Here is a 13,584-nt window from a genome sequence, read left to right as displayed (position 1 = left end):
AGATACACAGACTCCAGCTTTGACTCTTGGGTCTGTGACCCACTTTAAACTGTACAATATGTACTCAGCCAAAAAATGCAGTAGCTACAGGCAGCTGGCCTTGCAGACCAGCACTTAACAATGCCAGTTGTCCTGTCCCCACTCACTGCAGACTCAGGCCCTAAAGCCTTCATCCGTATAGACGTGGATTTAACAAAACACATCAGCAATGTGATGGAAGTCTAGGAAGTCTTTACTAGAGTGAGGGGAACAGGGGAAACCATATTTTCCCTGTTGTGGGAAATGTGGACATGTGTGTATATGGTACACATAGAGGTCAGAAGTATCATGTTGTATGTGTGTATATATGTATGTGTGTTTGTGTGCATATGTGTGTATATGGTATACAGAGAGGTCAGAAGTATCATGTTGTATGCATGTATGCATGTGTGCATATGTGTGTTTATGGTACCCATAGAGGTCAGAAGTATGTTGTGTGTATGTATGAATGTATGTTTGTGTGCATATGTGTGTATATGGTACACATAGAGGTCAGAAGTATCATATGTATGTATGTATGTGTATGTATATATGCATGTGTGCATATGTGTGTATATGGTACACACAGAGGTCAGAAGTATCATGTTGTATGTATGTATGTATGCATGTGTACATGTCTGCATATGTGTGTATATGGTACACACAGAGGTCAGAAGTATCATGTTGTATGTGTAAATGTATGTATGTATGTTTGTGTGCATATGTGTGTATATGGTACCCAGAGAGGCCAGAAGTGTCTTCCTCAACTGAAGACTGCCTTATGTGAAAGAATGATTCTCCCACTGAACCTGGGGTTTGCTGATAGGCTGTCTGGCTAGCCTGCTCCAGGAAGCTGCCTGTCTTCACCTCCCTAGTGTGGGATAACAGGCCTATGCTGTTGTGCTGGGGCTTGTGGGGGGCTGGATTCTCCACTCACGTATTAATGCTTCACAGCGAGCACTTGACAGGCAGAGCTATCTCTCCAGCCCCCCAACATTTTCTTAAATATCTGACTTCCTTTAAAATCTATATTACATTTATTCTCTCTCTCTCTCTCTCTCTCTCTCTCTCTCTCTCTCTCTCTCTCTGTGTGTGTAGGGTTGTGCTCCAGAGTATGTGTGCCACATTCTTCACAAGGAGGCCAGCTTGCAGGGGTCAGCTCTCACCTTCCACTACGTGGGTATTCTCTATGGTTCATGACTTTTTCAGCCACAGGCGGTGGGCTGGGTTTGCAGTGCCAGTCATGAGTTCCCGCATAATGAGTGAGCTTGGAGCATAATTAATTGGTTATTCCCGGATGTAAGAGCCATGATTGCACCTCTCAGGATGCCTTGCCATCCTGACCCCACCTTGAAGATGGTGAACAAATAAATAAAGGCTTTGTCGTGGTCACACAGCACACGGCAGCCCTCTAAGAGGGGGAGAGTTGCCGGCACCACCCGTTATATACTTCACTTGATGGTATATTCCCAGGCATTAGTCCACTCTTCCTAGCATACCATTTAGATTTTTGCAAGCACGTTTGGTTTTTAACTTTTCAAGTCATTTTTTTTTTTTTGCAAGAGTACAGAATTGCCTTTCTCCCAAGCAAATCTTTTCCAGTTAATGCTGGAATATTCCAGCAAATGTTCTTTGTGCCTGTGTTGCCTCTTTTATCACAAACATGTCTGCACGGGGGAAAAGATAATTCCTTCGTTATATAAAAATTGTTCCTCTGCCTTAATCTCTCAAGTGATGATAAAATATTTCTGCGCTGTCCTCACTGTTTTGTTCATGTGGTTCCCTCTGAATGATTTCCAGTAGATGCCTCAGATCTGAAATGTTTTTCTCAAGTGGGAGCCTTCTATGGCATATGCAAACATTCAGGTCCATCACAGCACTGAAGGGCAGGGTAGCTGGCTGCAGGTGAGTTAGCTCTCTGTAGTAAGCAGAGCTCTTCTGTCTGCAGAATTCCTGCCCAATGATGAGAAAACTGCTCTGGTAACTCGCTTGCTTCTTTAAGCAGAAACAAAAATCTTCAGTGGAAATACGATCAAGTAAGAATAAAAGTGGGTCTGTCTCAACGAGGTGATGCCAAAGGAAAGGATGGATGACAGGACATGTCCATATCTCAGAAGATATCATTAAATGCCACCGCTTTGTCTGTGGGTGAAGAGGGGACAGACACAGGTCATAATTTGGCACTCAAACACATTAATATGAAAGAGCATAAAGCTGCCTAGCGATGTAGCTCAGTTGTAGGGTGCTTGCCTAACATGCACATGGCCCTGGGTCCCATCTCCAGCACAGCCTAAACCCTGTGTGGTGGCACACACTTAAATCACAGCACTTGAGGGTTGGGGACAGGAGGGTCATCCTTGACTACACCGTGATTTCAAAGCCAGCTGGAACTCCGTCTAAAAATCAAAAGACAAAAACAAAAAAAGTCAGCCAGTGGGGCAGGATTGGGAACAGAGTGTACAGTGGGTCCCATGGACATACCTTGAGTTTTCTAGAATGTGCAGGAATATTACTTAAAGCAGACCACGGCAGGCCTTAGAGTCCCACAGATGTGCAGTGAGGCGTTCCTTAGCTTTTGGTTTTTTTGTTAGCCTGTGCAGACAACCACGCCCACTTGCCCCTAGCACCTAGCAAAGGTAGTTAAAGCCAGGAATAACAAAGCACACAGACCCCAGACCACGGCTCCACTGACAACCATATATGCTGCATCTCCTGTCACACTTGGTCACACAAGTATAGCCTGGTAAGAAGGCATGTACAAGCCCTGCTTTACCCCAGAGCGAGGCTTAGACAACACTTCCTTTGGGCACCCATGGGACACCTGGGCTTCCCGGCAGCCTTTTCTGTTGCTGTTGCATTGGGGTCCATTCAAACCCCCATGCAAATGGGCATAAAGTGACTGTTGACTGTGGGCATAAAAGTCACTTTGGCCAGCTGTAATTATGTGTGAATTTCACATTTGCTTTCCTCCTCCTCTAGAAACCTTTTCTTCAAAGAATAAAACTTTATTTTTAAGGAACTAACAAGAAGTTATGAGACAATCTCCAATCAGCTCATAATACATGGACTCAAGTCAGGTTGTTTACAGTCATCTGAAAACCCTGTTACGGCCTCATCCAGTCTTGAAAACATTTTCCGACTGAGCACAGCATCACCACTAAAAACAAAAGTTTGGAAAGCTATAGATTTAGGCTTCAAATTCTGAAATTTTCCACTCATTCACATGCTTATTATTCTTGAGGAAAAAAATGATGTGACCAGTCAACATATTCTAAATGTATGCTGAGAATCAGAGAAAAAAAAAAATGTAACTTGCTTAGAAAATACATAATTTGTTACATACTTGTCATTTTTATCCTGTTTTATGATGTATTAATGTACATTTAATGCTAAGCCATGTATTTTTCAAGGTAGACTATAATGGATAAAACGCTACCTAAATAGTATTATTTACCCCTGGAAACAAACAGAATCATTCACTGTTGCTAAAGATCTGGAAAGAAACAGAATTTCGTTGATCTATGCTACTTCATTTAAATTTAGACTTATTTTATTTCATGGTTTAAAAAAAATGAATTTTCAATGCTTATTTCCCCCAGTAGCCACCACATAGAAAGAGATAAATGGAGCCACATGGTAGTGAATTACATAAATACTTAGCAAACGTAGATTACACTGGGTGAAAGGTCAGGCTCTGGTGAAGGAACCCTCTGTCTCCCAGCCAAATGGAACATATTACGTCTGATCTTTGCTGAGTGTTTCCGCTTTGGGTGAGGTTTTCGGTGCCGCTGGTGTGAGTCACAAATGCAAATGCCCATCTATATGTTGTTGTTGTTGTTGTTGTTGTTGTTGTTGTTGTTGTTGTTGTTGTTGTTGTTGTTGTTGTTGTTGTGTGCAGTGGGGAAGGCAGGCTGGAACCAGCCCACAAGCGTCTGCACCCGCTGTGGGTCGTCCTCGCAAAGGGCCTAGCGCCATCTAGTGTCCAACCGAGGTATGAGGCGAGGAAAAGCTGGGGAAGCAACTGGATTTCTCTGCACACTGCAATGAGTTAGCGCCGTTTCCAGCGGGGTTATTGCGTTCTTTACCTTATATGCCACTGGATCCTGAAAACGTTAGCTTCTGCTCAAATCCACTATTTTCCAAGAGTGCTTCAAACTAAATACTGTTCATCCTTATTGGACAGTGTCCAATGCCGTTAGCGCTCACTGCAGATACTCAGAGCCGCGTTCTTCCCGTGTAAAACTGCCAGTGTGTAAACCCTGCTTCCTCTGAATTGTCTCCTGACCTGAGTGAAACCAAAGCAAGCTCTCCCAGCCCAGCTCTTCCCTTACAAGAGGCGTGTGTGCACCATTCCCTTCACGTCTCTGACTCTTCTCTCCTTGCTTTTCAGATTGTCTACAAAGCCTGGCTCTGCTCCCAGTATTTTGAAGTCACACAGTTTAACTGCAGAAAGACAATCCCGTGCAAGCAATATTGTTTGGAGGTGCAGACCAGGTGTCCGTTCATATTGCCCGACAATGACGAAGTCATCTATGGAGGCCTCTCCAGCTTCATCTGCACAGGTACGGCTGGGTGGGGGCTTCCTTTGCTCTCCATGCAAGTGTTGCTTCCTTTGGCTCACGTGACCTTGAGCCTGCAAAAAAGGTATTTTCACATAGCCCTCTTCTAGAAGCACTGAGAAGCCTCCCAGACTGACCTAAACAAGAGTCAACCTCTCTACCACATGTCTACATTCCAACTGTGGCTCTCTGCGAATGTCCCATTAGGATAATTGCAGGGGGAAATGTTTAAGATGGTTCCTGTGTTTATAATGAATTTCATCCCTTTATCCTAATCCGTATTGAGAACAAAAAGAAATGTCGGTCTCAGTCACGTGTGTGCATATTGGTGCGTAAAATCCCCAGAAAGGTGATTTCTATATTTTCTGCATTATATATTTCTACTTCTTTTGGAAACAAACAGACAAACAAACTCATATTGGGCAGTATGTCAACACTAACACCTGTCTCCAGAAACCCATGAGCATTATGTAGTTTAGGCAAGCATAGACTCCAAGGTCAAAGCTAAGAGCAGTCTCATGCTGAAACAGGTTGTTGGTGAGAACAAGACCCTGACTAGAACACTGTCCTCACCCAAGTTCTTCATAGTGTCTTAGAAGAGGAGAGAAAACCCATTAAAAAAAATACTTGACTTGATTCATAGCATGTTTAACGTTTGAGTTTTAATCATAAAAATAAGTCTGGGACAATCAGAAAGATCTCTTTGTATATTGGGCTTTCAAATGGTCCATTGTGCAAAGGAAGGACAAGAAAGAGAGGCAGGTGTGTGCAGGACCTGATGCCCGTCCTGACTACCTGAAGTTCAGTCACTGGGGCGAAAACAGCAGGAGAGAAGCCACTCTCCAAGCTGTCCTCTGACCTCGTACATGCAGGCACATGCACAAAATTAACTTAAAAATAGGCAATTATATTTAAAAGGGGGAGTGGCTAGAGAAAAGGCTCAGAGGTTAAGGGTGCTTGTTCTTGCAGGAGACAGACGTGGGGTTGGCTCCCTGGACCCACATGGTGAGTCACAACCCTCTGTAACTCCAGAACCAGGAGATCCCACATCCCCTCCTGACCTCTGCAGGTATCAGGCATGCATATAGTACACAGACACGCATGTAGGCAAAACACGAATATACATAAAACAAAACAAATAAATCTCACAATCAATCAATAAAATAAAACAGTGACAAGTTGAAGCGCTCACTGTGCCAGTGTATCAGGTGGTTTCTAGGTCACTCCTGTTCATTGTGACAAAACACCAAGATACATCAGTGCCCTGAGAGCCGCCCTGGCTGGCAGCAGGGCACTTATCCCATCACACAATCTGGCTTGTCGCTGGTAAACCACAGTAACTATCCCCAGCCCAGGCCTCGGCACGTGCTAAGAGGGTGTGGGTGAGGGAGACAGACAGCCTTAGCAGTAACAGACAGGACGAGAGAGGGGGTTCAAGCAAAGGAGGTGAGGATGAAGAAGAAGAAAGGAGGAAGGAGAAGAGAAGAATGTGGATCAAGAGAGGAGGCAGAGGAGAGAAGAGAGAAAAAGAAGATGGGGAGGAAGAGAGAAAGGAGGGAGAGAGGAAGACAGGAAATGAAGGAGGGGCGGAAAGGAAAGGGGGACAAGGAAACATTCACCAGAAACAGGCTTTAATTTGTGTTGACTTTCTCATAGAGCTTTGCATAAGTAACCACTAAAAAAAAAAAAAAAAAATGAAAGCCTGCCTTCTAAAATCCTGTCCACAAGATGCTTGTGGCCTCCGGCCTTCTGTGAAGGTCTGCTGGTCTTAGTTCCTTCCCTCGCGGCACACAGTCCTCTCCCGGGATGCTCAGGGTATCCCAACAAAAGCCCACAGGAAGGTTTGAGGTCCACGAGACGCCCTTCTATCATCTCCTGGCCTTGATTGCGTTTGCGGAGCTCTTTCCTCTGGACGCCTTCAGGCTACTGGGATGCAGAGGCAGTCACCGATATCTTCTGCACCAAAAAGGCTCCTGTACCGCTTGCATTTTTAGGTGTTTGGGGTTTTGTCAAATCTGCCGGTTTGTAGCTATGGTGACATCTCTAAGGAAAGGTGACACAAAGAGAAATCTGTCACTGGCCTAGAAGATAATGCCAGGTCCTCGGAGGCCCTCGGAGGCCTCTCTGCCGTCGGATCTCTGCCGGCTTCGTGTCCCTGTTACTGAGCTTGGAATGCTCTGATTAGTCTTGCACTCTGAAATTCTGTGAACTCCCACAACAGAAAGGACCATAGCTCCTTTCTGGGATGGGACAAGGCTTTGGTGGCCACTCTGTGTCCAGGGTGATCCCTGGCAACTGTCTGCTCTGCCTGAGGTTACAGAGTCCCTGTTGAGTTGACTGACTACAAGACCTTACACCAAGGCCGTGTTTGCTCCTCCTTGCTGCCTGCCTGGCCGTGAGAGTAGAGTTCCAGGCATGACCCAAACCAGACTCTGTCTCTGGAAAAGCAAGAAAGGCAGGTAGACCTCTGCTGAAGCTAGCTCACAGCGCCCAGGCTGCACTTGCTTCTGGAAGAGGGGGACCTGTTGGAGTTCAGCACTCGCATCGTAAAGGCTTTCTGAAGCTCCTTGTTGAAGATACACACAGATTCGCACATCACCTTGGAGTGGACATCAACCAGCCACATTCCTCTGCGTGTAGTGAATGAAAGGTCTTCTAAGCTCAGGAGGGAACGGGTTCAAAAGAGAAATCATGTGTGACCTTTTTACCGTGGCTACTGGTGAGCCAAGGCCATCTGGTTTGCTCCTCACAGTAGGCATATAGGCAGACACACAGCACAGAGCCCACCACTAGCTCTAAACATGGTCTATAAAAGAAAAAGAGAAGAAAAACCCACCATCTAAGTCCGAACTGTTGCTCTTTCACCCTGGCTTGTGAAAATGAAGCAGTAAATAAGGTTATTTCCACAGCAGGTGCCAGAAACTATAGTCATTTATCATTAAGTTTTGAAATAATCTGAGGCAGTGGTTCACAGTCTGTGGGTTGTGAGCCGTTCAGGGGTCACATATCAGATGTTTACATTACAATTCATAACTGCAGCAAAGTCGCAGTTATGAAGTAGCAAAGAAAATAATGTTATGGTCCAGGGTCACCACAGTGTGAGGAACTGCTTTAAGGTGTCGCAGTGTTAGGGAGGTTGAGAACCACTGCTCTAAGGTCTGTCCACAAGATGGTGCTCAAAGCTGGCACGGCTGTTAAGCAAAGAACCTGAGGCTAGACAGGTCACAGACCCTGGGGAGAACGAGGACTATCACTCTGATTAATAGATGTGTATTAAACTGAGTCCTCATGAATTACCCACATGGCCAAGGATGAGTGCCTCTCTCAACCCTCACCAGAGAAGCTTCTGTTTGCAGTAGACAGTGACTAACACAGAGACCTACAACCAGTCAAGGCACCAAGAATCAGAGACTGTGGGGAGACCTCAACCCTACATGTGACATCTGTGTCCCATCCCCTTCTCCCAGGGCTCAGGGATTTATTGCAGAAGAGGCAGAAAAATTTTAAGAGCCCGAGTCAGCATACGACTATGGAGAAAGAGGTTTTTTTTGGAGGGGGGGCATAGAATGGAAATTGTATGTATTAATTCACACTTGTCCCATGCACAGGAACCATGCCTGCTCAAACCAAGCAAAATCAGAGTCTGCAGAAGCAGGTGGGCACGAAGTCCCATCCCAGGGTGTGTAACTATTGGTGGCTGGTAGCTGCTGGGATCAGGAGGGCCAGTTTTCTTTAATGTGTGTCCCTGGCTAGTCGACCACACTCCAGTGGAAAGCCATCCACTAAAGAATCTATGGGCACCAGCTGGGTGGGTAGGGAGGGGAAATACTTGGGAGGAGCTAGTGGAGGGGGATGGTGTGATCAGAATACACTGGTAAAATTCTCAAATAACTAAAAAGAAAGTGAAAAAGAAAGAAAAGGGAAAAGAGAGGGGGAAAAGGAATCCTGGGATTTCTTGAAGTTCAACACATTTAAGGGGGGCAGGATTTCCGTGGTTTCTACAAGGGTGGAGGGTGGAGAACTCCTCCACAACACTGAGAACTACTGGGATTCAGTGAGCACTTAACTACATGTGGCCCTTGCTGGGTGCTGCACAGGGCCTGGTTCTGTCCAGAGGTGTGGTGACCCACACCTTGGTGGGACCCTTCAGCTCGCTTAGCCGTGGCTGGCTGCTGCTGACTCTGTTAGCTACAACCATGGCTCAGCTCAGGCCAGGGCCAGTAAAACTTTGGTAGTTTCAAAACGTAATTTTCTCAAAACAACTATGAAGTTGAATTCATCATGGAATTAATTTAGAATTTAATTCAACATTACAGCACATCACTTCTTTCGGTTTTGTTTTTAAGGTATGGTCTCATGTAGCCCAAGCTAGCTTTGGGCTCCTTATGCAACTGAGGGTGAAATTGGATGCCCAGTCCTCCTGCCTCCATCTCCTGAGTACTGAAATGACAGTAATTCAACACTATGCCTGATTTACAAAGCACTGGGGATCAAACACACACAGAGCCCAGAACATTAGAGACCACCCGAGCCTGGTCCCCAGCCCTGGTGCATTGTGGTTTGTTTGTTTGTTTGTTTGTTCATGGTGCTTACAAAACTTAGCCATGTCCTCTCAAATGTAATGTTATGACCATCAACAGGACAACCTGACCCTTGTTAAGCCAGAGATTTATTAAAGAGCGGAGGAGCAAGCCCGGCCGTCCATTGTGGTAAAGCATCTGCCTGGGGGCGCTGTGCTCATGCCCCAATGTTCTGGTCAGGGATCTAGACGGCCAAGGGGCTTCTGCCTGTGCTTAACTCTGCTGTAGGAGAAAGGGGGGCGATGAGCCCAGACGTCTCTTGGTTTTCCCGTTGAAGAACGGAACTGACAAGACGGGAGGAGCCTTTGAGAGGTAATTAGGGAGAAATTCCAGGGTGTTGTCAGGGCAGACTGTCAGTCAGTGCTGGGGTGGTGGAGGCGCAGTTTCTCATGGTGAATTCTGCTGAGCCCCCACCCACCCACCCTCCCCCGCACACGCTGCCCTGTTAGGGTGACCGAGGTCTCACTACCCAGCCTCCACTGTAGTAATTACGGTGTTTCCCTCCCCGCCCTCCCTCACCGGGTCGGGCCGGGGCTCCCGGAGCAATCCTTGATTGCTTACCGGTAATAGGGAGCTGAGATTAAGGAGACAGAAGCAGTAGAGTACCACAGCTGTGGGTGCTATGGTAACAAACATGGGAAATTACCCTTTGATTGATGGATAAAGTGGGCCTGATGTCATTTGCTGCTCCAGATTCGCTAGAACGAAAGTAGAAGTTGGTCCGTTGGGGGTTCCTGACAACGAAGATAAAACATATTTTGAGAATTCCGTATAAATTCTGCATCCCATTCTTTTAGCTGTGACAAGGATAGGGTTATGTTTCTGCCTCTGGGGAAAACACCGTAGGATGGGCTTGTTCTTTTCTTGCCAGGTGGATTAGCTGAGCGGTGGATGCCGCCGCCTCGCGGCAAGTCAGCGCTACTGCAGGGCATCTGAACCGTTAAAGCAGGCAGGAAAAGCCAATCTTTTCTCTGTCTGTGTGTGTGTGTGTGTGTGTGTGTGTGTGTGTGTGTGTGTGTGTGTGTGTGTGTGTGTGTGTGTGTGTGTGTGTGTGTGTGTGTGTGTGTGTGTGTGTGTGTGTCTGTCTGTCTGTCTGTCTGTCTGTCTGCTGTCTGTCTCTCTCTCTCTCTCTCTCTCTCTCTCTCTCTCTCTCTCTCACACACACACACACACACAAATACAAATGTGATCCAGATCACAAAAGAGTCTTTCAAAATTTCTAATGTGTTCTCATTACAGTACTGCAGTAGAAAATATGCTTTATATATATTAGTGTCGATGTCTCAGCCACTTTCTATTTCCACATTTAAACTGTATTTATGTTTAAGTATTTTTCCAAATTCAATTCGGGGTGGGGTGGGGTGGGGGAAAGCTCAATTATTTAAAACAGGAAAAAGAAACTCAGTAAGATTATGAACCTTGAAGTCAAAAGACAAATTTAAAGAGATAAGACATTGCCAGAATAAAATCCAAAGAAAATATAACAGGCCACCAAATTAAATGTGTAGAATGCAAGACCACCGTGTGGCTGTTGTGGCTCCTTTCTGTGGAACCTGGTACTTACAGGTGTCCAATAATCCAAGTTCAGATCCTTCCTACGTTCAACAGTTTTGTCTTCTACCTCCAAATGTCTGCCTTTGGCAAAGGCTCACATCATGGGGAACAAAATTTAAGATGTCTAGATTCTTCCAGAAGCTATGGAGATACATGCCTACTGCAAGACTCTCTTCTTCGTACAGTCAGAGAATGTCACCAAGCCCATGGAATGAGCACCCAGACATAAGAATTTCCCCTCAGACAGACACCCCCCCCCCCCCCCCCCCCCCCCCAACCTCCCCCAACCCTCCCCCCGCCAAGTCCAGTCTGATGGTTGCAGGGAGATGGCTGAACTGCAGTGGAGGCTGGGAATTTCCCACTTACCTGGGTGAAGAGCAGAGAGTATGGACTGAGGTACATCATGTGCACTGACAGAGTTTGTGGGCACACTCACATAGCTCCAGATTTGTAGGTGGCAGTGTGCTACCCTCCACAAGCCTGCTGCTCTCCACAGCTTTGGGGAAATTCTGACACGTCTCCAGTGAACCTTCTGTTTTACATCCTACAGCTTGCATGATCGGAGAGGAGAAATTAAACAGCATAGACCCGGAGAGTTGAGGAATCTGAGCCTGAAATTCTGGTAGGGACCGGAATTGAGCTAATCCCAAGAGGAATTCAAGCTGAATCACAGGGATCCAGGGGTCACTGCTCCAAATCATCAAGGCTGTGTCCAGAGCAATGCAGGGGCATGTGTGGAGAACACTGGTTGATGCCCTTAAGGAGGCTTTCCTGACATCAGGCCTCAGCTGTCCTTGAACCTGGCAAGGAACTCACATTCTCTGTTTCTGGCAGCCATATGCACTCGTGTGGGGACTCCAGGAGGAGCTAGCTCTGTCAGGCTGGTCTGTTGAAAATGTAGAATTTCAGATTAGGTAAGGAAACTTAGCGAAGCCAGGTTTATCAGAGCGGGAGGAAGGCATTCCTTGACCCATCTGTTCCACGTGCACTTGAGATGTCTCTGTGAAGTATCAACCCCAACTCTGCAGCTGCTGCCAGCTGAACTTGCTTGACCACAGCTGTTATCCCACACAGTTATAGAACAAGTCTGACCACCCCACCACTCCTTAAACCGTGGGATGCAATGCCCAGTTCAGGATAGTGAAAAATCAGTAACAGTGAAAGGTTTCTGACTGCATTCACCCAAAAATAACTCAAAAGCAAGTGTGAAATGAATTCTTGGTATTTCTGTCAGGGCTCCCCGATTTGTGTTGTAACTTCAATGAACACACAGTAGGGGTACATTCTCCACTGTGTAGCATTCACAAACCCAGGCTCACATTAGAGACTATCCTATGCTGAGGATGTTGGTGTTCTTATTGCATGAAGTTTTCTGCAATTATGGGGCCAAGATGGCTTAGTTACAGAAAGGAAAGACTTTAAATATTTTTTTTTACCATCATGTCTCAACACACCAATTCTAATTTATGTATATTAGGGTTGTCTTGTTTTAGAACACTTGATTGTATAAATCACTGTGAGTTATCAGCTTCAGTTTCACAAAAATTACCAAAAGAATTTTGGCTTCAGATTAGGACAGAATTTTCATCAGTTTCTGAAATGGTCTTAAACATGGTTCTGTTACTTTGTACTAAAGATTTATGCAAAGTGACATTTTTAGCATTATGACTGTCGAATCAAAATATTGATCAGCTCTGGAAAATGTCGAAGATGCTGCATCCTGCAGTATGAAAATGTCTACCCAAGATTCAGTTCTTTATGCAAAAATAAATAAGCACACCCATCTCATTAGTGTGCCCTTTGGCTTTCATCTTTTATGAATAAGCAAAATTCAGTGTTTACTAAAGAAGAATCGTAAAACAAATTTCTTTATGACTTATTATCAATGATGTTAATAATGTTAAAATGTCTAGAATGAAAGGGGATCACAAATGGAAAAAGTGTAAGAATCCTTGTCTAGTCAGATATTGCTTTTCCAAGTCTGTTATTGCAAAAGCAAGAATAATTCCACACTTCACAGCTATTGGTCCAGCATTCATGTCAGAAGTGGGACAGGAGCTGCCAATCAGCTACCCTGAAACTAGCTCGTGAGAAATGTCTCTGTTGTTTGCCAGGGCACAGAAAGTCCTTCCATGAGCTCACAGAACTGAAAGCCCATGGCTTCCACCTCTTCCTTGGAGGTTGACATCATTCACAAACACTCCCTGGCTCCTCACACCGCACATCACATTAAAAAAAAAAAGGATGCTACAAGTATTTCACAACATGGACCTTTTTTCTTCTTTCTGTCTATCTTTGCTTTTTTTTTTCTTTTTTCCTTTTCCTTAGGTTAAATAAAGACCAAGACTGTCTAGCTCTCTGTTCCTGGAAAAGCTTGTGGTCAGATGGCCAGTTCTGCCAGCCAGATGGAAAGTGAGATTTTTTTCAGATCCCACCCTCTGTCTCTTGAACACTTGCTGGCTCTTGGTCTTATTCCCCCTACTCCCAGACAGACAGACAGTCACACACACACACACACACACACACACACACACACACAGGAGAGCATAGAGATATATCCCTGTCATCAAAAGACAGTCAAAATTTCTGATGTGTATCACTACACATGGCTATGATTCTAACTGACATTGTTCTATGCATTATAGCTCTCATATAAGATATAATAATTATAATATAGCAACATATAACTAATGTATTTATAAAATTCTAGATTTTAAAATTAACTTTAAATCTCAGTCCATGAGTTAGAATTTCAACATGAGAAAAACAACTATATTTGTGTGTGTGTGTGTGTAGTGTGTGTGTGTGTGTGTGTGTGTGTGTGTCTCCCCTGAGCTAAGGAGACTCATAAAATCAGATACAGGAAAAGGTGT

At 45.1% G+C, this 13,584-nt stretch overlaps 1 protein-coding gene across 2 annotated transcripts in view; it reads left to right on the top strand.

Annotated features, from left to right (window-relative positions):
- Nucleotides 1-4,386: 4,386 nt before the first annotated feature.
- LOC118568930 (transmembrane protein FAM155A-like) overlaps nucleotides 4,387-13,584 on the top strand; it is a 28,474-nt gene continuing 19,276 nt past the window's right edge. Inside the window, exon 1 of one of the 2 annotated variants that reach the window (XR_004943003.1) lies at nucleotides 4,387-4,580. Coding sequence is in view for 1 of the 2 variants with exons in the window: in XM_036166496.1 (XP_036022389.1) it covers nucleotides 4,536-4,580 (45 nt within the window). In the remaining variant the exon portion in view is untranslated. The remainder of the gene's footprint in view (nucleotides 4,581-13,584) is intronic. The other variant, XM_036166496.1, reaches the window with a different exon arrangement.

This window comes from Onychomys torridus, chromosome 17, assembly GCF_903995425.1.
Source record: "Onychomys torridus chromosome 17, mOncTor1.1, whole genome shotgun sequence".
Classification (NCBI taxonomy): domain Eukaryota; kingdom Metazoa; phylum Chordata; class Mammalia; order Rodentia; family Cricetidae; genus Onychomys; species Onychomys torridus.
The sequence above is the reverse complement of the archived record's forward strand: the minus strand, read 5'-3'. Positions and strand labels throughout refer to the sequence as shown.